Source organism: Chrysemys picta, chromosome 3, assembly GCF_011386835.1.
Source record: "Chrysemys picta bellii isolate R12L10 chromosome 3, ASM1138683v2, whole genome shotgun sequence".
In the NCBI taxonomy this organism is placed as follows: Eukaryota; Metazoa; Chordata; order Testudines; family Emydidae; genus Chrysemys; species Chrysemys picta.
The window spans coordinates 149,522,182-149,550,123 of record NC_088793.1 but is presented as its reverse complement, the minus strand read 5'-3'; the positions used below and the strand labels follow the sequence as shown (position 1 = coordinate 149,550,123).

Here is a 27,942-nt window from a genome sequence, read left to right as displayed (position 1 = left end):
TCACTATATAAACAGGGTGCCTTGCCATGAAACTTTGGGTTCGTCCAGCCAAGACTTCCACCAGAGCATCATGTCGTGACCGACAGAACCTAGCTCCTACCTACCCTTGATCAACTTAACTGGCCACTAGATTGATCCAGACTCTGGACTGGTAACTATAACATCAACTGACGGGAGTGAGTGAGTGAGTGTGTGTGTGTGTGTGATTGAATGCATATGCTAATTGTAGTATCTTCAATAAATGTGGCGTATTGCCTTTTCCCCCGAAAAAAGATCCCGTGTGCTTCTTATAAGCATAACACTACTCTTGCCAACACTTATGCACCTGCTTAACTATAAGCACACAAATAATCTCATTTGACTTTTGTAACAACTAGGCAGACTAGAATCCAGAAACACAGGAATTGTTAGTTGCTGACTTTTTTCTTTAATAACCACTAGAAGCTTAGGCTAGCTTGCCACTGAAGAACCCTATGAATCTAGGCTCTGCAGGACATACTTCCCAAGGCCTGAAGGGCAGCCCCTCACAGCTCACTAATTGGCGGATGCTAGTATTTAAACCAGGAAGCCATCATGAGGAGTTGTCCAATGATTAGGGCACTAGTTTATGACTTGAAAGATACGTGTTCAATTCTCTACTCCAATACAGACTTTGTGTGTGATCTTGGTCACTTAAGGCCCAGAACCTCAAATGTATTTAGGCACTTAACTCCCACTGATCAACCAGAGTTAGGCACCTAAATACCTTAGCCTGTTTCCTATCTAAAAATAGGGAAATACTATTACCCCCAGCTCACAAGGATGTTGAGGGATAGATATGTGACAAATATTGCAGTTCCCTGCAATATCTTTGAATAAATTTATTGTATTAACTTTCTTTGGCGTTCACTGTATTAAAGGCAAAAAAGCTATATATTATTATTGTATTATTGTGGGCCAGGACTATATGTCCCCTGTTTCTAGAGAGGAGATACGATGTGAACCCTAGGAAGTGTTATATGCTTCAAAGGACTATACTGAACAATGTGCTAGATGAGAATGGACTTTTTGGACAAACAGTATCCAGTGGTTTGCCTGGGGAACCTCTAGAGGGACATGAATACTGCAAATTCCTTACATCCAGTTATGCAAAAACCCAGCCTTCTGAAGCTATGCCCTGAGGAGAGGATCACTGTCTGCTAATTACCTGTTCCCAGAGTTTCAAGATCAAAGACCCAAGTTGTAGAAAAGAAAAACTAATCTGTTCCTGGAGGGGACTCGTTCGGAGCTGGAGTTGACCACAGAAAAAACCCTTGGTGAGGTTTGAAGGACTGTCTCCTACCAGAGCCCTTGTTGGAGCTGGTGGGGCAGGGTTGATCTCTGGTAAGTTTTATTAGCATCTTTGTAGGTTCTTTTATTGTTTAATATATTTTTTCTGTAATGCTTTTACCTTAAGAACGAATGTGCTTGCTTACAAAGAGCTGTATGGTAACTTGTGACTGTTGGCAATTACAGCTGTTTGCAGCCACCGCAAAGCAAAGCACAGACACTGGCCTGTTTAGGCAGTCTGGCTTGCTGGTGATATCAGTGTAAGCAGGGAACTATGCAGCCTGGCAAAACCCCACTGGGGTAGGGGGGGGGAGAGATACAGGTCTCTATGCAAGAGACGTGATGGCTGGAGCCTAAAGTGGTTGCCCTGGAGAGACCACAGTGGGGGAATACAGATGCAGTTGTGACAAAATAAAGATTGTGAAGCATTTAAATACTATAATGATGGGGGCTATAGACAGTAGCAAAAACTTGTGAAGAATGCCGTTCTACAGAGATTAATTTGAAAACAAAGATCTTGACACAGCAGTCCTTGAGAGGTTCTATGGAATCTAGCATACAGTCACCTCCTCCAGAAGCAAAGTTGTTTTTCTTTGTTGAAAGAGAAATCCTGAGATGGGAGAGTTTAAAAAAAATCCTGATGCAGAAACATCAGAAGGGAGAAGTCCCAACTCCATGATTATAGTTCAGCTCCTTGCCCCACACCCAATCTTTATCCTTATGTTTCAGATAATGTATCCTTTTCTGTTTTTCCCCCGGTTAAGGATGGGAGTACACCTCATTTGTATCTGAGGGGAATGGATCAGTGATCTTTCTCGGTTTAAGGCTGGTAGTTGGATAAGAGTTAAATCTTTCTCACCTGAACCTGACACTGGACTGTATTGGCTTATTTATTTCTCTCTCTATCCCCTGCCCATGAAGCTGAAGAACTCAGATAGTGTGTTCTCCTAGTCCCCAGATGTGTATGAGGGGGTTGGTCTCTCTCATCACTCCCCTTGGAACCAAAGGATCAGCCTCTCTCCCACTGGGGCCCAGATCAGCTATTTGGTCTCTTCTACACACATTCACTCTCTTCCCCATCCCTCTCCAAGAGCTGAAGTATCTATCTCCCTCCTCCACACCCTATATTAGGGAGGAGGAGTGGCAGTCTCTCTCTGACTTGGGCAAGGACTGGAGGGTAACCTCATTTGATCTCTTTTCTCCTGTAGATGGGAGAGAGATTGATGGATCTCTCCCCACCCCCAACAGGGTGCAGGGGAGATGATCACTCCTCTTCGTTGCTCCCCTGAGCTAGGAGGAAGGAGCACAGAGGCACTTTTTTTCTCTTCTCCTGCAATTGTCTCACTGTCTGTCCCTGATGTCAGGGTCATCAGTATTCCTCTTTCTCTTTGAGGCTAGGGTTGAGACTGGTCAGACTGTCTATATGCTAGAATCAGGAGGGTAGGACTATTTCCCCTTATTGCTGAAGGGGAGTATTTATACCTCTTTCACTACAGGGCCATCATGGGTGTGCTCTCTACATATAGGGTCTGAGTGGAAGCAGGAGTGCTAGAACTGGTGGTGCACTAACACCTCCTGGCTTGAAGTAATAATAGCAACCCAACGCATGGCTTCCATCATATACAGGATGTACAGTTTTCTACAATGGCTTTCAGCACTCCCACTAAAAAAACTGTTCCAGCACCCTGAATGGAAATTTTTACTCCTCTCTCCTGAGGGTGGGTGTGTAATTATATGCCCCTTCTATGCTGCCTGGAGCAAGGGATAGGTGCAATCATTCTCTTCCTTCTTCAGGAGTTAAGGTCAGTCTCTTTTTAGGGACCACAGGATGGTCTCTTCCTTAGGGAATAGGGGGTCAGGATTTCTTTTCCATGACAGTGGGGAGGCTGAGTCCAGTCCCAAACTTTATTTCTTCCTCTTATGCTATAATGCAGGGGTGGGCAAACTATGGCCCACGGGCCGGATTCAGCCTGTCAGGGCTTTGGCTCCGGCCCATGGGATTGCCATCCTCATGGCACCGCGGGCTCTGCACCACTCCCGGAAGAAGCCGGCACCATGTCCCTGCAGCCCTTGGGGGACGGGGATGGGCAGAGGGCTCTGTGCACTGCCCTCGCCTGCAGGCACTGACCCCTGCAGCTCCCATTGTTCAGGAATGGGGAACTGCGGCTAATGGGACCTTCGGGGGAGGTACCCGCAGGCGAGGGCAGCGCATGGAGCCCTCTGCCCCCCTTTCCCCAAGGGCCGCAGGGACATGGTGCCAGCCGCTTCCAGGAGCGGCATGGGGCCAGAGCAGGTAGGGAGCCTGTTTTAGCCCCACTGCGTGTGGCTGCCACCCCAGAGCTGCTCCAGGTAAGCGGCACCGGGCCGTAGCCCACACCCCAAACCCCTCCTGCACCCTGCACCCCCTGCCCTGAGCCCCCACTCCCTGCCCTGAGTCCCCAGCTGCACCCCAACTCCCTGCCCTAAGCTCCCCTCCCACACCCTACACTCCCTCCTGCACCCCAACCCCCTGCCCAAACCCTACATTCATGGCCCTCCATGCAATTTCCCCACCCAGATGTGGCCCTCGGGCTAAAAATTTGCCCACCCCTGCTATAAGGCCAGGTCTTCCCACCCATGAATTCATCCCACCCAGAACATGCACAGTCTTGCAGCATCTGGCATAAGGATGTGCCAGAGGAGGGAGGAAGAGATCTCTTGATATTCTCGGCTGTCAGGCAGTTACCTAGGGGTTTGTTGCAGCCTGAATATCAATTAGACCAGTACTGGTATATGTCGCAGCCAAACCAGCCGCTAGCAGACTCCAAATCTCAGAGGTGCTAAGATGGCAAAAAAGCCACATTTGCCTTCTATCTTATTGAGGTTGGAGTCAGTCTCTTCAACTTCCTCTCCCCCCTTTTAGGGACTGGAAGGTATCAATCTCTCTTTTCTTCCACCTGCAATGGTAGCTGGGGTAATTGTAGGGCTCTCCGTTGCTATTCGGGGACTCACTCTCTCCGGCTGGTTCGGTAAGTCTCCCTCTAGATTCAGGGCGTTAGTGGCCTCTCTCCCCAAAGGGCTGGGGAAGTTGGTGAAATCTTGGCCAACTGATGTCAGTGGCAAAACCCCGACGACTTCAATGGAGACAGGGTTTCATCCCGTCTCTCCCACCCTAGAGCAAGAGGGAGTGGCGGCTCCTCTATTGCTACGGAGATGAATGCGTTGGGTTCTCTCCTCCCCATCCCTTGGAGGCTCCCTCTCGTCAATGGGGGAGGCGGCTTCTCCCTTTTCCCTCATCCCTGCAGCTCGGTTGGGCTCTCTCTAGTTTTTCGCACCTCTCGGGACTCACTTGTGGGGAGCGGAAGCGCTCGCCCCCTTCCCCCGGGAGAGGTTCGCGGCGCTGTCTTGCCCGAAAATTAGAAGCGGGCGGGCGGGCGCCTCAGCCTTTTCCACCACGCCCAGACCGGGTCTGTGTTTGTGATTGGGAATAATGTGTACGGACAACGGCGTCTCCTTCCCCCAGGCCAGCGTCTCTTGCTGCCTCCCGATGTCAGTTTCACCCTCCCTCCGGGGCCGGGCACCGAGGGCGGCCGGTTTCGGGAGGGTATGTCTGGTTCTTAACTTTCTCTCCCTTTGCTTTCAGGGGGGTCCGGTCTCTTTCTCCTCCTTTTGGAGGAGCAGGTGGGTGACTGTCTCTCCCCCACCGCAGGCCGCTCCCTTCACTGACCTGGCTCGGCCCTGTATCGAGCAGCTCGCCGGGACACTCACCTCCGTCCTCAGGCAAGCGTCGACGGTTTCCCTCCCAAGACTAGAGGGAAATAAGTTCCTCCAGATCCCTCCACCTGCCGAAATACAGAGGTGTCACCGCTGCTCCCAGGCTCGAGTGCCGGGACTAGGCAGCGCTGCGGAAGGATACGTGGAAGGGGAGAATCCAATCGCTGACCAGACCGTTATGGAGAGAATTGTTGGCGCGCGCCCCAGCCGGAGCCGTCTTCGCGCGCCCAGTGCCCAGCTTGTGGGGTGGGAGCCGCGCTGCAGGCGCGTGCGGCTGCTCTGCTGTCTCGGATCCCACCCCGCTTGGGGATCTACAGCGACCTAAATTCCCGCACCAGGGCCTGGTACCTGCTCTGTCTCTGAACGCTGACTTTCTGCCACTGACCCCTTCCCACAACTCAGCCCCAGCCAGGTCACTGTCCGTCCCCCTAACGTGCTCCCTAACCATGACCCCGTCGCCCCTGTAGCCTCAGATGCCCTCTGTCCCCATGAGGGAAGCTCTTGCTACTCCTGAAGGTGCACCACCGACTCTGGGTTAGATCCAGGGCCAACTCTCGGCACCTGCAAACCAAGCAGGTGCTTGGGGTGGCATTCTGGGTGGTTGGGGCGGCATTCTGGGTTGTTGTTGGGTTTTTTTGCTTTGGCAGATGTGCTCTGGGAGGTTGTGTTTTTTTTGGGCTTCGGCAGTTGAGCTCTTGGAGATTGGTTGTTTTTTTGTTTTTGTTTTTTTGCTTGGGGGCGGCAAAAAGCCTAGAGCCGGCCCTGGTTAGATCCCCTGTTGCACATGCCCAGGGCCAGGTTTCATTATCCAACCAATTTTCTGACTTGTTCTGTTGTCAGGTTGAATGATCCCTCTTTAATTAACCACCAGAAGTGCGCATATTTGATAGGCCAAATTCTGCCCAACCCGGGTAAATGCTCAGGTGCGACTTTCACAGCCATTGCAAAAACAGCATTCCCGCTTTCCTATATTGTGACCTACAATACTCCACAGTCTCTCCCTGTTTAGTGTTTCTTCCCACAGAGGGAACAGGGCATGTGGTGTGAGCTATATCCCCAGGCAATATCATACACAACATGCTTCTTTAGACCCCACTTACAGCTCTTGTATGGCGGGGTTTGCAGAGATGCTTTCCCTAACTTTAGGAAGGAAGCAGAATCAGGGCAGTAAGCTTTAATCATATGCTTCCTCCGCCTGCAATTTTTAAGTGGGCACCAATGGGCAGCACATTCCTACTATCCTTTAATTATATAGGGTCCACCCTCTCCACATGCCCTCTAGGGGATGGTGTGGCCCAATAACAATAATTTAATTAAAAATAAGAATATTTATGGACTGCTTCCTACCCAAAGATGAGAAGGTGATGTGCAAATATCAAAGGTAACAGTGCTTAATAAATAAATCAAAAATATTCTAACAATAGCCATACATTTTGTCCCAAGCATGAAGTCAAACAAACAGTGGTTCCTAAACAACATTAAAGGACCATTGTCAACTTTAAATCAATTTTAAAATATTAGTCAAAAGTACTTTCAAGTAATATACTTGCTCATGAGTCCCCAGTCAGTTTTTGTGGATTTAAAATCACATTTTCCTATTTTAATTATATTTTTCTTTCCTTGACTGCTATATGAAACAAAAAGGGAAACTAACCATGGCTTCACACCTGCAATCAAATCTGTGCAAGCAGCAGCATATAGTGTAATAGGGATCTCTCAGCTCATGCCCACATTATCCACATGGGGGGAGTTACAGTACAGCACTTTGGTGCACACTGCTATTCACACCCTGCACTGCGTCACAATATAGATATGCCCAGTTTCTAAAGTGGTGGCAACCACATTAAGGCTGTCCCCTATGCAAGTATACTTAGACAAGAGAGACAAAGTTCCTGCTGCTCTTGCCTCTTTCTGACACACCTGCACAGAATGGGCTCTTTTAGCACACCTATATATTGTGTAAATTTTAAAATGGCAATTTAAAACATTTTAAAATAAAGTAGCTGAAAATCAGTTTTGCTGTTACTTACCTGCCAAAACCTGTGATCAGGGTACTGTGTTTCTCCAGCAAGTATTGATGACACACACTACTAAACATCTAAAACCAGATAAGATACTTAAACACCCTCTAAAGCCTGTCAGAGAAACAGGGCAACTATCTAAAGCAAAGTAGGAAAATATGGTGCCCATCTAATACACAGCATGGAATGCTCGGGATCAGGGCCGGATTAACCTTTTGTGGGCCTGCTGCCAAACATATTTGTGGGCCCCCATGGTGGCAATGTAGCATGGGGCAGGGGGTTCAGTCCCCGGAGTGAGGGGCTAGCAAGGGGCAATGGGGCATGGCATGGCAGGGGTGGCCCTGCTCCGTCCAGCCCAGTGTGAGGGCATTATTTACAAACCAGCAGTTGCCAGATGTACAATGGCCTGCCCGGTCCTGTGCTGCCAGCATGCCCCTTCCCCTTGGCGGTGGGCCCATGTTGTACCACACAATACCGGAACACACACCCCCATTCTCTATAGCCAAAGCCCCCCCAGACCCACTATGCCCAGCACCCCCCAGACCCTGTCACAAATGCACAGTGCCCTGCACAACACCACAACTGCCCAGCATCCCACACAGAACCCTCACTCCCTAGTGCGCCAACACACAGAGATCTTCCCTGCTCCCTCACAGTCCAGCACACACACACACCCCAGGCCCTCCAGAGACCCACTCCCCCATGCCCTGCCTCCTGACCCCACTCACTGGCCCTGCTGGGAGGTGATTGTGTCTGCCGGGCTGAGCCACCAGTGTCCTGGGGCGGGGAATCACTCTGGACCCTCGGGAGTGGCGTGATCAGCCAGGCCAGGGCCTGCCCCACCCGGGCTCCCACAGGACCCACATGCCTGGAAGGGCCCTGTCAAGCCCCCCACACTGTTCCCCCCACAACCCCCCCACCATCCACAACTGGCTGGGACTGGCCAGGTTTCTGCATCAGTCTCAGGCGGCTCAGCTCTAGGAGACAGTGGGGCCCCACAGGTGGTGGGAAGCAGAGACTGCCTGGAGCCGGAGGTGCACTGGGGTCTGGACAGGAGGCAGAGAGAAGCCCTCGGCCGGCTGGCGGGCAGGCTGAGAAGAGCAAGTGGTGGGCGGGGGGAGGAGCCAGCAGGCTGGTGGGGATTCAGGGCACAGTGCAAGCAGAGCATGCCCGGCTCCATGGGGTCACTGTCACCATTGTAAACCCAGCATTGCTTGGGATACCTTAACAGTACTTTCCAATTTTTATATCTGTTTATTTTTAAATTTTGCCTCAACTTGACATTTCCTAGGTTTCAATTTTTTTTAATACAGTTTCATTTTATTTTTCCTCTTTAATTTATATATATTTGCAAACTGTACCATAACAAATTATTTTGTCTTTCAATTTAGCTCTTATGGTCTTAATTTTTTTTAATTCACTTATCTGTTTTGAATAATATTCTTTGCATTGCCAATAATTAAGAAAGGCAAGGAAACAGGGCCATTCCTCCCACTTACTTAATAACAAGATAAAACAGGTGAACTATACTCTGCAGCTCCAATCCAGCAAATGCTTACACACATGCTTAACTTTATTACCCTGAATAGTCTCATAGACGTCAAAGGAATTTTTCATGGTAGTAAAGTTAAACTCATGCATGAGTGTTTGCAGGATTGGGGCCTACGTTCATATGCAGGACTAAATGAGGACATTTTTAAGTGATATTCAAACTTCGTGTTTTATAAAGATTGTAATTTTTCTTCATTCTTTGCATATATTCTGTAACACTCAGACAGTAAAAGGATTGTACCACTGGACAGTAGCTCTCTTGTGACTTGGAAACTCCTGCAATAAAAATATAAATACACTACAAATTTGCACTCTGTGAGCTTTAATTATTCTGTTACAATATTTTGCAGGAAGATACATGATAATACATTTTTGTTTGTTTGTTTGTTTGTTTGTTTTTTAAGGGAGCAACATTTCTAATTTCAACTGATTATCAGTATGCCTTTGTTCTACCTGCTAGTGCAATATTTGGCTTTCCTTTTGTTCTCTGTCAGTTTGAAAAAAAAAGTTGTGGTTGTTCCTCTCTTCTTTCTCTTCACTTCATTAATATTTAACTTCACCCAAATCCACAATCTAGGGCAAGACAAAACTAGAGTTTCCCATAGGTTAAATATGATTCATCGAGTTCTAAAATGCAACCCACTTTGTCCTATTTGACATTTTGACTCAATATGATGACATTTTAGCACAACAATTTATGTTGCATCTTGATATGCTGATAAATCATGATTCCTCAAGTTAACTATTTAATGAGAAACAAGTTTGTTGTTTCTAACAACTGTGGTAACTCTAGTCACAAATTCTAGGCCACACTATGTTCCGTCACGCTGGAATCTATCATTTCCAAATCAAATGTTTATTGTCATAACAAGCTACTATATACAGGCACTGACCTGCGAAAAGAAATCTGAGAGTTGCCTTTCAGAGATATATACAACACACAAAACACTTTTCTGGGAAAGGGTCTTGCATTATTGCTTGGAATTTTGTATCGTGTCACTTTTGTAATATTGTCCAATTCTTATTTGGTGGTAGGTCACTAAATAGCATAATGCTCCATATGCTCTCCTTCCTCCCAGAGTTGCTTTAGATGCTTCTTGCTTTTTAGATTGTGAGGCCCTTGAGTAGCATTCAGTGGCCGCATTGATGGCATTGGTCTTGCTGAAGCACTTAACAGGGAGAACCACATGAAAATTGCTGTCTTTCTCCCTGAATTAAATGTAGATTGATTTCTTCCTTATTAGAGAAACAATAATTTATAGTATCCAGGGGTCAGCAACACCATGTTGTGCGACGGACACTTGACAAAATTAGCATATTTAGTGACGGATATTGGAGGGGGTTATGCCATTCAGTCACTCAATATTTTGAAAAATTACCATGGATCTCAAAATTTTTACCACGGACACTTGTGTCTGTGTACAGACACGTTGCTGACCCCTGATAGTATCTGACAGTTTGAGGACATATCTTTCTCAAGCTCCTTGATATCTTGGACTGTGACAAGTATCTTGATTTCACTTTGTCTTCTGCCATAAAGGTTGTGCAGCTCTTCCACATATGTATTGTGCAATATATAAATAGACTCCATTCAGTGGAGCATTGAATATCACGGTTCGGTATTAGCTACACCACTACGAAGCACTGAATGGTGAGACTTGCAGTTTTGTTTAAGTGGCCTGCTTCAGGTGGTTTAATCGCAAATTAAGCATTGCATGCTGGGAATTGTAGTAAGAGAGAGCGTCAGAGACAACAGTGATGGAAATATTACATCATCCTGGCGTGCCCTAATTTGCAATGGTTGCAGTGACTGGCTGGGACGCTCCTCTATTTCTTACTCTGGGGGAGGTTGCTGATGAGAAAACGCCCCGAACGTTGTTAGCGCTCCCGAGTGCCTGCTCAGCAGTTCCAATTTCAACATGTCGGAACAGCCGGAGCTCAGCGGCCTCAGCGATGAAGCAGCTTACACCGTCTGCTCCAACCCGGATCCCAGTACCAAGGTAAGCGGGGGACTGGGGGACGAAGCTGCTGATGAAAGAGGCAATCTGGGGAGATGAGGGATTAGAAAGAACGTGGTGACGAGGAAGGTGAAGCGATAGGGGAGTGGGGAACGTGCAGTGAGCGACACAGAGAGTCTGGCCTCTAGGGAGCAGGGGGAGACTGAAGATTCCTGTGGCGCCCCTACGTAAAGGGGCAAGGAGGAGGATCTCCTTATGCAGCCCTAATGGTGGTTTCCCCTTTCACCTGGATTTCTTTGTAGTTGACTAAGTCTGCATACAGTTGGACGGCATCTCCCGCACATGTACTCACTGCATTTGATAAGGCTGGTGTAAACTTTACTCGGGGTTGGATCGGAGCCATGTGACACACAGAGAAATCTATCCAATTTTAATCTTTTTAAAAACTTTATTTTTTTTCTCTTTTTAAACATGGGTCCTGTCACTTTTCTTGTCTCAGACACAGTGCAGAAAGGACCAGCCTCACATTTTAAAGTTTATAATTGCAGCCAAAAAAAAAAAAGTTCTGATAGCAAATCAACAGGATCGACTGTAGAAAGGCTCAAAGATTGTTAGTGTGCTGCATTTGAATCACACGGAGGGGAGGGGAGGACTTTGAGTAAAAGTTAAGACTCAAACTCCATTTTTTTATCTTTGTTGCAGTTTAGTACAGTACTTCACAGGATCTTTTATTCTGAAAAAGGATTGGCAGGGGAAAACTCCATAGACTAGTTTTATGTGATTGCCTCGTTTTGGAGGGGACTATGCAATAATATATTTGAACCATTCTTGTTATGGAATTTTATCTTGTAAATTGTTTCTTAGGGCTAGACTCCCGAGGACAGTTTCCATTTTACATCAAAAACTGAATTCTTATGGCCATGAAGTAACTTAAATTTCCCTGTGTCCTGATGAGAACACACTTAAAAGAATGCATGCAGTTGTGGGGCACAAAGCATTGGCAAATTAGAATAAATTGAGAGGGAAAAAAAAGCAATCTACTCAGGATCATTTAAGAGGCAAGAAGGGAGTCTGAGGGAGACAGAAAAATGCAGGATTTGGGTGTTGCTATATATGTGTAGGTTATCCAGACATCAAAGCTCATGCTTCAGAGCTTTGATTAGTCACCTGCAGAGATCAGGAAGGATTTCCCCCCCCCCCCCCCAGTGTACAGTTGGCTAGATGTATTTTGATCCTCATTGACACCTTTCCCTGAAGCATCAGAGGCCTTGGCTACACTCGGGACTTCCCAGTGCTGCCGTGGCAGCGCTGCCGCAGAAGCACAAGTGTAGTCGCACCGCCAGCGCTGCGAGAGCTCTCTTGCAGTGCTGTATGTACTCCACCTCTCCGAGGGGAATAACTTGCAGCGCTGCGGGCGAGCGTGCAGCGCTGCAGGCTCTGATTACACTGGCGCTTTACAGCGCTGTACTCGCTGCACTCGGGGGGGGGGGGCGCGTTTTCACACCCCTGAGCGCAGCAAGTTGCAGCGCTGTACAGCGCCAGTGTAGCCAAGGCCAGAGATTGGTCACAGTTGGAGACATGATGGGATAGAATGGACCAGGGCACTGAAGTGGTACAGAGAATCCTCTTTCTAGGTGCCTGGCTTGTGTGTCTTGATCACCTCTCAGAAATATATATATATATATATATATATATATATATATATATCACCAGATTTGGGGTCAGGAAGAAATTTTCTCCCAGGTCAGATTGGCAGGTACTTGATCTGTTCGTTTTTTGCTTTCCTTTGTAACATGGGTCGTGGTTCATCTGGTAGGATCATCTGGGCATATCTCACCTAATCAGTTCGCTGCCAGATGGCACCTTCGCCTCCCTTGTTCTGTGACTGGGGCATGCAACAGTTTAATCTCCTGTGGACTGAAATGTTTTGGTCTAACTGAAGTCTTAGAGCATAATATAGGATTATCAGTGTGAAATGTAATACGCTCTGTTATAAAGGTGGTCAAAGATGATCTGATGGTCCCTTCTGGTCTGACATTCTGTTTAAAAGAGGTATACATCTAGAGGTGTAGTTTGACCCCCAAAAGTGGTTCAAATGGAGTAACTATGAGTAAAGGGATGGAAACAAGGATAAAGTATGTTAACTTTTTTTGATTTTTAACTTAAGAAACAAAATACCAAGGCATTTATCATTAGTGAGGGAAAACAATTTATTTACAGAGCACTGTAAATTTGCATAGCATTTTACAGAATCATATCTTTTATTAATAATTATATAGGCCCTGTAGGTGTTTGCAGGGTCAGGGCAATAGACTTACAGACATAGACATACAGACATATGTATTTATGTTTATAACTTTTTGGTCCTACTGACCTTGACAATATCATTCTAAATTATTGATTCACAATAAAAGCCCAACTTCATGTATTTGTATCGGCATCTTAATGTGCTTTCCTGAGTAGCATAACTACTATAATTTTTCTCTAGGATTTTCTGTTGCAGCAGACAATGTTACGAATAAAAGATCCTAAGAAGTCACTGGATTTTTATACAAGAGTTCTTGGAATGACGTGAGTAAAAATTGCATGAGATAAGATTTGTCTTAAATATATTTTGTATATTTTAATGATCCATTCTTCTGAAAAGCAAACCTTGGCATTTAAGATTGATTAACATGAACCAGGCTGAATCATCAGCTAGTGCCCAGATTGGTGACTCACTTGACTTAATCTTCATGATTGAGACTTTCTACAGTACTCTTACATTTTCAGTTGCAAACGGTGAAATCGGACTAGTTTTAAATCAAATGTTATACTGGGAAAATTATCAGCTTTTTGTGGCTAGTTTTGCTAAGTAAGCAAACAACTTTGGCAATTATAGGCTTGGAAGGATTAGATTTTTGTTGGTAAATGTCAATTTCACTGTACACTCTCAAACTGAGGGGAAATTTTTTTCCATCTGTGTTAATAGAAACTTAGATACGCAAAGTAAGAAAAATTTTGCTTGAAAACTTTTTTTAGAGTTTGATTTAAGGATTTGTTTTTGTTTGTATATTTTGACATGTGATGTTGACTATTTGTTTTAATGATTAAACCAGATTTAACTTTTTTGAATCTCAACATCAACTATCATTAATTATTATATGACCCTGTCATTTTGTGATTCTGCCCCATTAGTTCCCACAACTCTGAACATTTAAATCTATAAATATAGGGGGGAAAACTTTCAAACAAATGTTGATATTATCCACCAAAATTATTTTTAAAAAGTAAAAATTGAATTCTGCTAAGTCTGCTTATATAAAAGCTTACACGCTTTCTCATCTCTGATCCTGCAGTTAAATAATCATACAGAAATTGTGATATTGCAATAATTTTCGTAGTAATAAAATTCTGTCCTAAGCACGATACTCTGACTTAATTGCAGTATAAACAAGAAGCTGAACTCTTAGGACTGTTAAAAGGTTTCTAGGGCTGCCCTAGCTTCCTAGTGTTCTCGGCTCTTAGGTGTCTGCCCCAGAAGGTGGTTGGTAGGCATCCCAGTCCACTTGTGTGGGGAATGATGCGGGGAGGCTAGTGCCCTGCAGTGGCATTTTGTTTGTGCTAAAATTCAGTTCAAACATCAAGCACAGCAGAAGGGCTCTGAAACAAAGTTCTGGAAGATTTGAAACATTCTGACATATGAAAGAGCCACATCTAAAGTTAATAAGGAAAATATTTTCCAGATATTTTCACACGAGTGAAAGGTTCAAGAAGCAGTGGGTATAATGAGAAGTGAATGAATATCTCTGACTGAGCTATTTCATATAAATGGTATTTGTTACTTAGTGAGAAAAGTGATTGAAACAGAGTATATATTAGTCTGAGTGACCTAGGTCTCTTTGGAGGAGATTTAGGGTGAAAAAGATTGAATCAACAGACGTTAATAGGCATACCGAGTCAGGTATTTCCTATGCTGTTTTTTTATGTTGTATGAAAAGTGAGACATTAAAACATCTTTATTGCTGGAAGGAAGATGGAATTGAGGACGGATTCTCTGAGTACAAACTTTGATTTATTTTCTTGAAGCTAATGGATTTTCACAGGAAATGCCATACCAAATAAGTCTAGTAGTCTATATCTAGTACAGTATCTGTGTCTGACAGTAGCTAATACCAAATGCCTCAGAGGACAGTGCATAAATATCTGTAACTGCCAATAAAGAAACAAAACTTCCCTTATGGGCAGGCTTTCCTAACCCAAGGCATCTAGCAGCTGGCTTATGCCAGGAAATATGAAGGTTTTGTAGCCTGTTCTTTTCTATCCTATCTAATGTAACTGTGAATGTTCTCATCTATCTAAATGTATGTTATTGTTGGGTTGTGTTTTTTTTTTTTTTTTTTAATTCTCCTAAGCACAGCCTCAGTGCTATCTTGTGGCAATGAGTTCAACAGATTAATTGTATTGAGGTTTTAAAAAATGGATCCTCTTACTAGTTTACTGCCTGTTAAGTCTTTGGTGGAAAATAAATAAATAAGGGAGATGGACATAGGCACCCTTCTGGAAACTCCCATGCACAAGGCATTGAATACCAGTCTCAGCCCTGGTCTACACTGGGCGGGGGGAATCGATCTAAGTTATACAACTTCAGCTACATGAATAATGTAGCTGAAGTCGATGTACTTAGATCGACTTACCGTGATGTCATCACCGCGGTGAGTTGAATGCTGCCACTCCCCCCGTCGACTGCCTGTGCCTCTCGCTGAGCTGGAGTACAGGAGTCGATGGGAGAGTGCTGGGGGTGGGGTGTCGATTTATCATGTCTAAACTAAATGCCATACATCGATTCCCCGCTGGATCGATTGCTGCCCGCCAATCCGGCGGGTAGTGAAGGCATACCCCCAGACTTGAGATTTTTATTCTATTGTACCTACAGTTACTAGTTTTCAGATGTTCGTAAGTTTTTTTTAATTGATTATTTTCCAAATGTGTTCATAGATGTAGCTCTCAAGAATATTTCCATGACACAAATTTGAAAACTGAACTACATTTGAGGTATTGGGGGAGGGCTGGGCGGGGCAGGGAAGAGTGTAGTCATAATTCTCTAAAGTGGGGAGAAAGTGGTTTTTTTGCTTTGTTTTGTTTTTGTTTTGTTGCAGTCTAGTAGCAACTTTAAAAACACCATCAATTATGACTTTTTTTTTAAATAAAATTGTTGCCTTTTAGATTGCTCCAAAAATGTGACTTTCCCGCTATGAAATTCTCACTTTATTTCTTGGCTTATGAAGATAAAAATGATATCCCAAAAGATACAAAAGAAAGAACAGCTTGGACTTTCTCTAGAAAGGCTACACTTGAACTAACACAGTAAGTGTTAACTCCAGCTTTTTACAGTTCACTTCTGCTTACATTTAATGGACATTAGTTACAACTGTGTGCTTTGCAGTAGGTTATATTATTGCACTTGTGTTTTATCTGGTCATGGGTTGTGTACAATTAATGTAATGTGGAAAAATACTTTCTCTTATCTCATAAAAAGTATGACTTGGATGCTGGATACCTGAACAAGTAGAACTGTGCTTTTTCTCAATATTCATTAGCCCTAACATAGTAAAGAGGAGAGGGGAACTGCTTCCGGAGGAAAAAAGCTAATTAAAGGAGAGCAGTGAAAAGGAAGATGAAGGGGTCCAGTGTACTAGGAAAGGAATTTTAGAAAACAGCTCTGAGGTGGTTGTGGTGCACTGGATTGAGGACACCGTTGGGAGTCAGATCTGGATTCTGTCCCGATTGCTTCTGTTAATTCACTGTGTGACCTTAGAAAAGTCATTTAAGCTTTCACTGTATAGAGTACTTTGAGATAGATGGATTAAAAGTGGTACAGAAGAGGGAATAAAATTATTTTCTTTGCCTTTTGAGTGCATGTGGCTCTTCTAATGTCAATTTATCATGTAATACTACAGTGGATGTGAGAAATTTGCTTGAGGTCTCAATTGTTACACAAAATGACTAACTATTTTGTCAGTGTGCCACTATGTGTTTTGACATGGAAATAAAATGTATACTAAATGTTTTGACAGCTGGTAATGATAGGTGCTGTGGTAACTTATGTAGAGACATAGAGAACCTGCCAAATAGACCAGTACACAACCTACTTAAAACAAATTTGTACTCCCTCGTAGTACTATTTCCGGTCCCTCTGCCCTCCACACCCAGTGAACAGTTGAGTGCTGACCCTTGCAACACCCCCCTCCTCCTAATCTATATGAGGTTAGAGCCCATCCTAACCCTTCTAGAGTTGAGCCTGAATCCTTGAGAGGAGCAGAGAGTCTAGGCACTGCTACAGCCACAGCAGTAGTGAGGAAGCAAGTTTGACTCTGCCTGCCTGCCTCCTGGTGTAGGGAATATACTTTCAAGGTCCCAGAACTGTTACTGCCAACTTATGACATGACTAACAATTTGCAAACGTGCTAGGGAAGGGATTTTATTGTGGGAGTGGATTGTAATGACCCTGGAATAGTGGCTGAGGGTAGCCTAGGGTTGAATGGTGGAGAGAGGGCAGGGCAAAGGGATTTAATGTATTTAAGTGTACTTGGCGGGGTGTGTGTGTGTGTGGGGGGTGTCTCATAACAGTGAAAGATGGGCAATGCAGTAATAAGAAGCAATCAGGAATTCAGTTTCAATGAGAAGAAAGAAAATTTAGTGAAAGGTAAACACTTATAAAACATCCTACAGCTCATACTTGTACTGAGCCACAAGATTTGCAAATGAAAGAGCTGAATAATGGTATGACCTCTTATACTATTAAAACAACGAGGAGTCTGGTGGCACCTTAAAGACTAACAGATTTATTTGGGTATAAGCTTTCGTGGGTAAAAAACCCATTTCTTCAGATGCATCTGCATATTTAATATACATAATATAATGGGGCCCCAACTCTGATTGGAGTCTTCAGGCACAACTGTAATTAAATTAATATAGTACTATTTGATATGAGTGTAGTAAATTTCTACATGTGAGTCCATATCTTGCACAAACGCCAACAACATTATCTTAGGGCATGTCTTCACTAGCAATGTTAAAGCGTTGCCGTGGCAGCGCTTTAACATGGCTGTGTAGTCGTGGCACCAGCACTGGGAAAGCTGTATAAAAAAACCCACCTCCATGAGGAGAATAGCTCTGGGAGCACAGCCTACATTGCCACTGTACAGTGCTGAAACTTGCAGCACTCGGGGGTGTGTTTTTTTCACACCCCTGAGCAAGAACGTTGCAGCACTGTAAAGTGGCAGTGTAGATAAGTTCTTAAATATTGAATGACACTTTAAATTTTAATATCTGAAAACCATGTAAGTCTAACAAAGCATTGTGAAATTGGAATGCATGACAGTGATTGCCAGGAGAATGATATAAGTAAGTCCTCTGATATAAGGCTCCCATCTCCACAGCAAGTGCCTAGATCAGGGAAGGGCAAACTTTTTGGCCTGAGGGCCACATTGGGGTGCGAAACTGTATGGAGGGCCGGGTAGGGAAGGCCGTGCTCCCCAAACATCCTGACCCCTGCCTCCTATCCGACCCCTCTCACTTTCCGCCCCCTGACTGCCCCCCACCCAGCCAACACTTCCCCCCGCTCCCTGTCCCCTGACTGCCCCATCCCCTATCCACACCCCCGCCCCCTGACAGGCCCCCCGGGGTCCCACCCCCATCCAATTCCCCCTGTTCCCCGTCCCCTGCCTCCCCTGAATCTCTACCCCTTCCAACCGCCCCCTGCCCCCTGACTTCCCCCAGGACTCCCTGCCCCATATCCAACTCCCTGGCCCCTTTACCATGCTGCTCAAGCAGCATGTCTGGAGCCGTGCCTCCCAGCCGGAGCCAGACATGCTACCACACTGCCCGGAATGAGGGCGCAGCCCTGCCGCCTAGAGTGCTGCTGGCGTGGCTGCGGGGGAGGGGAGACAGCGAGGGAGGGGCCAGGGGCTAGCCTCCCCTGCTGGAAGCTCAGAGCCGGGCAGGACGTAGTTTGCCTGCCTCTGGCCTAGATAGTTAAATTTGATTTTTAAAGAAGTATTTATCTGAAATTTGTCTTGTAGATGAGGCAAAAGAGAACATTTTAAAAAACCAATTCAAAACATGGGGAATTGCATACAGAGTTCTATCTATAGATGCATTTTGAATTCATCCATATCTCTAGTATCTGAGTGCTGTAACTTTGGGAGAATATGATTGGGGGGGAGGGATAGCTCAGTGGTTTGAGCATTGGCCTGCTAAACTCAGGGTTGTGAGTTCAGTCCTTGAGGGGGGCCATTTAGGGATCTGGGGCAAAAAAAAAAAATAGTTGGGGATTGGTCCTTCCTGGAGCAGCGGGTTGGACTAGATGACCTCCTGAGGTCCCTTCCAACTCTGATATTCTATGAATGAGGACAACTGTCCCTGAACTGTAGGGATCTAGGTTGTAATGTATCCTTTGCTCTGAGTAATTCCATATATTTCTAAATATTTTTTGATTCCTCTCAGAATTTTTTTTTAAATCGCATGCTGCTCTTCATTTTATATTAATTATGTTTTTCCCTTTCTCTTGTAGTAACTGGGGCACTGAAAATGATGAGAATCAGTCTTACCACAATGGCAATTCAGATCCTCGGGGATTTGGTATGTTTTAGAGAAAGTTACGCGCTGCAGTCATTTTTCTTCTTTTCAGTCTTAGATTTTTTTATGTCTTTAGACAATTTAAATTGAGAAAATGTTCATATGTAAAATAGAGCAATAAGTTAAGTGTACAGGTTATTGGAACAGTTCTACTACTTTGTGTTTTGATAACCGTACAATAAAAACGCTAATAATGTATGTAGATGAAGTGACTTAGCATTGTGGATGAGTTTAAATAAAAAAGTACTCATTTTGGAGACTTGAAGAGATTTTGAAATCTGGAATTTTACCTCTGTTTTTCTGGTATACAGACCCTTGAAAATTAGGAATAAGAACTTGTGGGTAAATATATTGTCTTAAGAATAATGAGCCACAGTTGTAGTTTGTACATAAAATTGACTCTTAAAGCAAGTGTATCATTGTTTCTGGTAGACATTTTAACATTAAGATTTTAGTAAAAGATATTAAAAATAATATTTTATCTCTGGTTGCTCCCAGTGTTGAGACTTCGTTAAAGAAGATGAACTTGGATCTTGGTTGGAACTCAGTGTGTAATTAGTAGAACATTCAATTTTTTAAAATATAAGATTGAGTTTTGCTCAGATATATGGGTGAGAGCAGGATTTGGCCCTGATGTGCAGAGGAATTCTGTGACTTGATATTCTGAATGTCTGAAAGGTCACTGGTATGATTTATCAAATACATGTTTTAGACTAGACTATATTTGATTTGATATTTTGAGTTTCTGAACTGATCCCTGAACTTGGGAACAAGTGATTAGTATTCTTGCCTTTATAAACCCAATATTAGAGTTTTAAATTCTTAACCTATTTTGTAAATACAGAAAACTTCCTGGTACTTGGACTTACTGTTTTTATGAACACTTTCTCTTTTGCCTTCGACTCTGATTCTATTGTGTATATCACTGTGTCACTAGAGTATTCTGCAAAACATTTTAACTTTTGAGACCCTGTAAAACAGCTAGCTCACTAGGAGAAGAAAACGCCAAAAATTATAGTATCCTTAATACCTTTTTCCCCCCTCTCCCCCTTCCCCACCCCTCCCCCCGAAACTAAAACAGGGCTTTCCTTGAGTAAGTTATTTTAACACATTTAGATACATTTTAGGTGAGCTAACTTGGAAGCTCTTTGCATAGGGTAAAGTGCCTGTCATATTTTGGTGCTGTAACAACAATCCATTTGTTGTAATTTTTGCTCATTTATGCACTATGTCCTCTGCTTACTCTATTGCACAGGTCACATTGGAATTGCAGTCCCTGATGTAGCTGCAGCTTGTAAGAGGTTTGAAGAGCTGGGAGTGAAATTTGTGAAGAGACCAGATGATGGTAAGTCTTCACCAAGACATCTTATCAATATGATTTGAGTCTTGATTATTCCCCCCCCCCCCTAGTAAACTGTGAATTTGTCTTTCTTTCATGTGTTGTTAGGGGAGGAGGCTAGGTGATATGGGTTTTTAATAGCTGCTGTGCGTTCTTGAATTCATTCATCATCCTCGGGTTTTGCTAGAACCAATCAAAATTTCTCTCTTTTATACACTAGGAAAAACTTATATTTGGTCTGCCCCAGAGTAACTTCTGGAAATCTGGTCAGCTATCTATGGCTAAAGTTTGTGCACTTTTGTTGCTACTTCAATTGACCATGTTGTGTTATCTCCTCTATTCCATATAGAATTTTGTATGGCAGCAATCCTATGATTGGGAAAGTTTTGCCCTATGTGCCAAATTCACATGTAACATCTGAGTTGCCTCATTTTAACATCCTAGAAGCCTAATGAAATACTCTATTCATCAAAACTGGGAACGTTCCACAGCTTGTCATACACTGCAACCTTAACAGTCCCCTCTTAATTGTCTTTTCTTCCAAAGGATACAGATGTTCTATCTCTGTCCTCTTCTTTTTTTTTTTTTTTTTAAATACAAAACTCTAGTCCTTGTATCATTCTGGTTACTTTCTGCTGTTTAGATTCTAGATAATTAAGGCCAGGGCTGGCTCCAGGCACCAGTGTAGGAAGCTGGTGCTTGGGGCGGCCAATTCAAAGGGGCGGTACTCCATCCGATATCAGGGCGGCACGTCCGGGTCTTCGGTGGGAATTCTGCAGTGGGTCCCTCATTCCCTTTCTTCCTCTTTGAGCTGCCACTGAAGTGCCACCACTCATCATTTTTGCTGCTTGGGGCGGCAGAAAAGCTGGAGCCGGCCCTGATTAGGGCCTTACCAAATTCATGGTCCATTTTGGTCAATTTAACGCTCATAGGATTTTTAAAATAGTCAATTTCATGGTTTCAGGTGTTTACATCTGAAATTTCATGGTGGTGTAACCGTGAGCGTTCCAACCCAAAAGGGAGTTGTAAAGCTGTTGTAGGGGGGTTGCAAGATTGCCACACTTACTTCTGTGTTGCCTTCAGAGCTGGGCTGAGAAGGCTGCAGCCAGGGGAGGTACCTGGAGTTGGGTCTGATCTCCCCCAAAGAGCAGCCTTGTAGGGGAAGTGGATTGTAATGACTATGGAAGAGAGTCAAAGCAGGGCAGCTCATGCTGCCTGCGTGCCCCAGCGCTGACCTGGCTCCCAGAGCTGCCTGGCCCCGCCTACACACTCACACTCACACACGTTATGGGACAGACAAATGGAGCCTGGGTCAGGGATGGAGCAATGATGGGCACCCCGGGGCTGGCATTAAATACAGAGGGGACTTCCTGGCAGGGGCTTTAGCCACCCCCTGCAGAGCAGACCCGGCCTGCAGCTGGCTCTGTCCATCACTTCCCACCACCCCGCAGAGACCCACACAATCCTGAGCCCCCCCCCCTTTGTGCCTCCAGAGACCACTCTCCTCCCCTCTGCTCATGAACTCCCTACAATCCCCTCCTTTGCCTCCCCCCGCCTAAGTCCATTGGCTGCGAGGCCCCCAGCCTATTGGCCGAGGGGAAGCCACAGGTGAGCCAGCCCCAGTCATCATCATCACAGGCACAGCAATTCTTTGTTTGGGTATTTAATTTCACTGAGGTAAGTAATTTAATCTACTCTTCCTTTCCATACAGTTTGTGGCTTTTCCTGTAAGAAAACTTACAACTTCTTTGCAAAGAAGTCCATTTATAGTTTTTTACTTGAGAAGTATATTTTCTTGTTAACTCAGTTTCATAGGCAATTTAAAAAGTCACTTGAATTGTATCTGGTTTGTTTGTTTGTTTGTTTGTTTGTTTTTTTCATTGATCCAAAAACACATGGAAGATATGCAGATTTTTATTGCTGTGGGCCAAACCACCCTATGTGGAAATGTAAGGGTATGTCTACACAGTCGCCCACCGCTGTAATAAAACCACCTCCGCAGAGGAATAGCTACCAGCACTGGGAGCATGGGTCCCAATGCTGTAGTACTGTCTACACTGCCACTTTACAGCGCTGAAATGTGCATTGCTTGTGGGGGTGTTTTTTCACACCCCCAAGCGAAGAAAGTTTCAGCGCTGTAAGTGGCAGTGTAGACCAGGCCTAAATGTCCAAGCTAGAAGAGCTCTGCAAGGGTAAGGGTCCCCTCAGGAAATTGTCCTCAAGTGATTCATTCTTCTGGGCATTCCATTCTATTGTTCCCTCCTATAATGATGATATTGATCAGCGTTTCCACCCACAGGGGAGATGCAGAAGACTGGGTCAACCCTGCAGCGACTCTGCCTCTACCCTTGTTCTGTCTGCTCCCTCTACTAGCCCCTTTGGCCTCCCTAGGATTCCCCCTGCCATTACTCCCTCTGGGTCTTCTTTCTCTGGAGCTTCTCATAAAGTAAAGCCTGTCACTCCAGGTTCTTATCTCTGTAATGTATTTATTGTTAATTAATGCACTATGGGAGTCCCCCAACTCCCCCTTCAGCCATCTGTATAAATTGATCCCCTCCTTTACATATGTTCTGCCCATAGGGGTTTCTGTAGCCCTAGGGCAGCAATATCCCCTGTGCCTTTGCAACAGGGTGAGGGAAGGAGACCACGAGTTCCCTATTTATGTGATTTGCAAGAAGTATTTTCATTACTCAGGGTACCAAATATGTTTAAATGATATAAGTGCCTTGTAAAATCCCAAAGCAAGCTCATTTTCATTTCTCATGTAATAATCTCATACTGTATACACATATTTTTTTCATTAATTATTAGTTGAATTTATTATTATTTATTAGCTAGCTAGGTTACTGTATATTTTCAGCGTGGAAAATTATGTGTGCTATTTTATGGGTTGAATGACTGAATGACATAACCCCACCCCCACCCCTCCCAAATGTCTGAGTCCGGTAATTTTGTCAAGTGTCTGTCATGCAACATGGTGGTGCCTACCCCTGCTTATTAATGTAACCAAAACTGCAGATTGAACCAAATTGGCTTAACTGTATTCCTTTTTTTTTTTTTCCCTTTTACTACTGTTAAATCCTCTGAAAACTTGTTTTTATCCATTACTAACCTAATCAGTCTTCTAGTTATAGTGGTATAGAATAGGAATATTGAGGGTTATTTTTTTTTCTTTTAATTGTATAATGTTTTATATTTCATGCAGTGGAGAGTGTTAAAATATTCCTCTGAGGTCTATATTGAGAGAGAATATCATTGCATAATCTGCTTTAAAAAAAAATCTGGCAGGGAATCAAGAAAAATCTGTATTATCAAATCCTTTCCTATATGAAGGGACCTCACAGCTCCAAGACAGACCTCACTTTCCCTTTATAACTCTCTTCTGTGAATTGCTCTTGTCAGTAACTGCCTTTCATGAAAAGCTTTGTCATGATAGCATCCTTCCAACAGGGAATGAAAATAGCTCTCCTTTTGGAGCCCTGATTCCTACTTGAATTGGAGTGTAACATCACGGAGCACACAATTCGCTCTATGATACCCCCACTTTCTGTTCACCATAGGAAGAAATAGACCCTCTACCTGCACTAGAGATCTTTTGAAATCACACATAGTGATGTAACTGAAGCCCTATGTTTCTTTGTCTGGAAATAGCATTGGTATGTGTGACCCTAGTGCAGAGGCTGGGAATCAACTTTTTAAATACCCTGATGGATAGTATAGACCTTGTATAACCTTTTTTCTAGTTCATCGTCAATTTCTCTGTCAAAGCAAATGGCAATTAAATGTCTTTGCTGATAAACTTAAATTAAAAAAAAATCATGAAGTACGTAACATGCTGGCAGTATTTACCTGAAACTTCCCACCTCGTTAGCAGGTATTGATGCTGCTAGGAAAGGGTTAAGTGAGTGCTGTTGACTTTGACATAGATGACTCAATACCATTACCTGGGCAGAAAGAAAGGGGGAAGGGAGAATCTAGATGTGAGTTGAATAGTCCTCAGGGAGGAACCCTAGGATGAGCCACGCCTGGGAAAAAGGTGTGAGTTGAGTTTTGGTTATAACAAACAAATGTACAAAAATACAACACCCACCAGGAAGAGCTGGTGTTTGGACTTCACGTTCATTGTTTGTATAGGTATTGGAAAAGGCATCTGATGACATAGTAGTGCAGCAAAAAGCAATTTTAAAATGGCAATTTTATAACATTGGTTCCAACTTTTGTAGTTAGGCTGAACTAGAACATGACAGGGTTATAGTGTCACTTCAGTTATGTCAAGTATGATATGATAATGTGCAAGTTTGCACATATACTATCTGTCCCATAGTTTTAAAGCGCAAGTTAATCATACAAACTGCTTCCCTGATTGTCTTTAAAAGTCTGAACTGGATCCTTGGGGTCGGTGATGAACTGTGATCTTGAACACATTATTTAAACTTCCTACTCTGTCTGCCACGCAAAGACAATAGGAAATCTTGAAACCATAAATCTGTGTCGTTCTTGTCAGTGTAAAATATGAATCTCAATGTTTGAAGACTATTAAGATTGTTTTTAACTATATCTGAAAATATGTATCTTTTTATTGTAGGTAAAATGAAAGGACTTGCATTTATTCAGGATCCTGATGGCTACTGGATTGAAATTTTGAATCCTAACCACATGGTGACCCTCATCTAGTTTTAAAGTAACATACCATACAGTAGGTACAAGTCTTTCCCAGGAGGCTGAAAACATATAACACACTCTACTATTTATGAGACATATACTTGATTGAGAGGAATTAACCTCACTCACAAATAGTTCTTTACCAATCCTGTTAGAACCTCATCTTGCTTGGATTCCCCTTTGTATTCTTCTTTTGTTTTCTTTTTTGTGATGCCACTGCTTCCTGTTTCTAATTAGGAGAGCATAATACCATCTGTGTTCTGAAAATGCACTCATGCACATTCACCATTTATGCAAAAAATAGGATATTCTCCCCTTCGGGGCTGATTTGAGTTAGTGAAATTTTGGCTGCACAATATAGCTATGTTTGAACCAGCCTGAGAATTGGTATATTGGGGGTGGAATATGTGAGTAGGAAGATTGCTGTATCTTATGTCGTGTAGGTCTAGCACCAGCGACAGGTTTTTTGTTTGTTAAACTTGGGGAGGGGATAAAACACTTTAAACTAGACTTTTGGGCTACATCTTGCTTACACTGAAGTCAATGGCAAAATTCCTTTGGTCTTCAATGGAAGCAGGATTGAGACCTTTGTGTGTACAGTTATGTCAGTAGACATTCAGGAGCAACTTGTAGGTATTCAGGCTGCTTGAAACTAGAAACTTAATGGCAGTGGCACATCGAGTCCAACAGAGAGAGAGTTCAGTCTGCATTGCATTTGAGCAGCTATGACTGTTGACTGCAAATAAGCAGAGGAGGTCAGCAGACTTGCCACTTGCTCTCAACAGTGGGCATCTAAGAGGACAGAATCTGAACATCTATTTTGAAAATCAAGGGCTATACAGCAATTAGCTTACAACTAAGAAGTAGCTGAAAATGCCATGATTCCTTATTCAGTGGCTGAGAGCTGGCAGACATACTTATCCCTTATCTGTGATTGTGTGTGATGACTGGGCTTCTGCTAAATATAGTGCATTTAAACCATATCTTTTATATCAAGCTACAATTTGATACAGGAGTTTGGTTAACTAAAATCCTAGTAGTTTGTGAAACCATGACTACCTGCTGTTATGACAACTTTTTATCTGCCTTTTTAAAAATATAAAAAGTAGTAGTTGCAGTTACACTGAAGTTGTACATGTGAACCAGTTTCATGTTAAAGTGTTTCAGTAGCACTGAAATACTCACTTTACCGTCCCCCCGCCTCCACCAAAAAAACAAAACCCATAACAAAACCATCTTGGTATTTAGTGCGTTTCTAGAAGCACTTTATAATTCCTGTTGGGACTGAACAGTGCTGAGTGATGTGACTGTTATATTGGATAGCCCTGTGGCATCAAATAAACGTATTTATTTCCAAATAAAGTGTCTGCAAAACTTTGAAAATTCTTCTCTAAAGCTGTATGACCTACAGTACTTTACTACCCACTAAGGCCATGTCTACACTACAAAGTTAAGTCGACAAGTTACGTCAATGATCATCCACCACTGTAATTAAACCACTTTTGCGCATCCACACAGTGCTTCTTGTGATGGCAGATCGCGTCCATATTTGGTGCTCTTACATTGACAGAGCAGTGCACCATGGGTACCTATCCCACTATGCAACTTGCCACCATCTGCTGGTGTGTGTTCTGAGAGGGGCTTGCAGTGCCTCCTGGGGATGGGCTCACTGTCCCATGATGCAGTTTTCTCTGTCCCATCATTTCATGGGCTTATGAATACGTTTCATGGTGCTTTTCAACAACCCCTATAAACTGTGCCTACCATCTCTGTCTCAAAATATGGATTTTGCACTGCTCTCCAGTATCACGATGAGCATTATGAACACAATGCAGCTGATCCTGCAGTTATTTTATGAGCTGAGAATCAGATGATGACTGTCGTATCTGCCTTGCTGCATGCCAGGAAAGAAACAATTCAGGGTTACTTTTGGCATTCACAGAGCAGCTGCACACAGTGGATCATCAGTTCTGGGCATGGGAAACAAGCACTGAGTGGCAGGATTGCATTGTTATGCAGGTATGGGATGATGAGCAATGACTACAGAACTTTCAGATGTGCAAAGCCACCTTCCTGGAACTGTGTGTGGAGCTCACTTCTGCCCTCTGGCACAAGGACACCGAAATGAGAGCTGCCCTAGCGGTGGAGAAGGGAGTGGCAATCGTGTGGATGCTGGCAACTCCAAACTACTACTGATCAGTTGCAAATCAGTTTGGAAGCCCACTGTGGGGGTTGTAGTGATGTAAGTGTGCAGGGCCATTAATCGTCTCCTGCTTCAAAGGACTATGATTCTGGGCAATGTGCGGGAAATAGTGGATGGTTTGTAGCAATGGGATTCTGTGATGGGATCCCCGGGGTACAACCTGAAACTGTGGGACTACTATGCCCCCTTAACTTTCCAGCCTGGGCTGTCTCTCACAGTGCTTTGCCTGTGATAAGCAGCAAACTCCACCAGGCACTGTTATCACTTAGCCACCAGCATGCAGAGGCATACCCTGCTGAGTTGCATGAATACTCTTCAAGTCACTCATGAACTACACACAGGGAAACACCAGTAAATCTCCCACATCCCCAACCTTGCATTCCAGAAATATACCATCTTACACTGCTCAAGACCTCTTGAACTGTACAAGCTTATTAATTAGTTCATTGCGTCGTTAAAGGAAGGTGGACATTCACCAGCCTTTGTAACCTGAGCAGATTTCCCAAGCACTTTAGATAAACTCACTGG

At 43.9% G+C, this 27,942-nt stretch overlaps 2 protein-coding genes across 3 annotated transcripts in view; one reads left to right on the top strand and one right to left on the bottom strand.

Moving 5' to 3' along the window:
* The window catches only part of DNAH8 (dynein axonemal heavy chain 8), a 595,636-nt gene extending 590,354 nt beyond the window's left edge, over nt 1–5,282 (bottom strand). Inside the window, exon 1 of the mRNA XM_065589982.1 lies at nt 5,056–5,282. The gene's annotated coding sequence lies outside the window, so the exon portion shown is untranslated. The remainder of the gene's footprint in view (nt 1–5,055) is intronic.
* Nucleotides 5,283–10,244: 4,962 nt separating this feature from the next.
* Nucleotides 10,245–26,573, top strand: GLO1 (glyoxalase I). Of its 2 annotated transcripts, none has more exons than XM_005307402.5 (6): nt 10,245–10,633; nt 13,080–13,162; nt 15,797–15,937; nt 19,146–19,213; nt 20,466–20,555; nt 25,135–26,573. In XM_005307402.5, the coding sequence occupies exons 1-6, from the start codon at nt 10,553–10,555 to the stop codon at nt 25,221–25,223; spliced, it is 552 nt and encodes a 183-aa protein (XP_005307459.1). In that variant the 5' UTR covers nt 10,245–10,552; the 3' UTR covers nt 25,224–26,573. The 2 variants fall into 2 exon arrangements, with proteins under 2 accessions (XP_005307459.1, XP_042704436.1); XM_042848502.2 differs by lacking the exon at nt 25,135–26,573 and adding an exon at nt 22,849–23,865 and having other exon boundaries at nt 10,360–10,633.
* Nucleotides 26,574–27,942: the final 1,369 nt, after the last annotated feature.

Bases quoted from the DNA above. Each gene is read 5' to 3' on its own strand.
- GLO1 (XM_005307402.5), top strand. From the start codon at position 10,553: ATGTCGGAACAGCCGGAGCTCAGCGGCCTCAGCGATGAAGCAGCTTAC. The intron at 15,938-19,145 runs GTAAGTGTTAAC...TTTCTCTTGTAG, and splicing joins GCTACACTTGAACTAACACA to TAACTGGGGCACTGAAAATG. The intron at 20,556-25,134 runs GTAAGTCTTCAC...TTTTTATTGTAG, and splicing joins TGTGAAGAGACCAGATGATG to GTAAAATGAAAGGACTTGCA.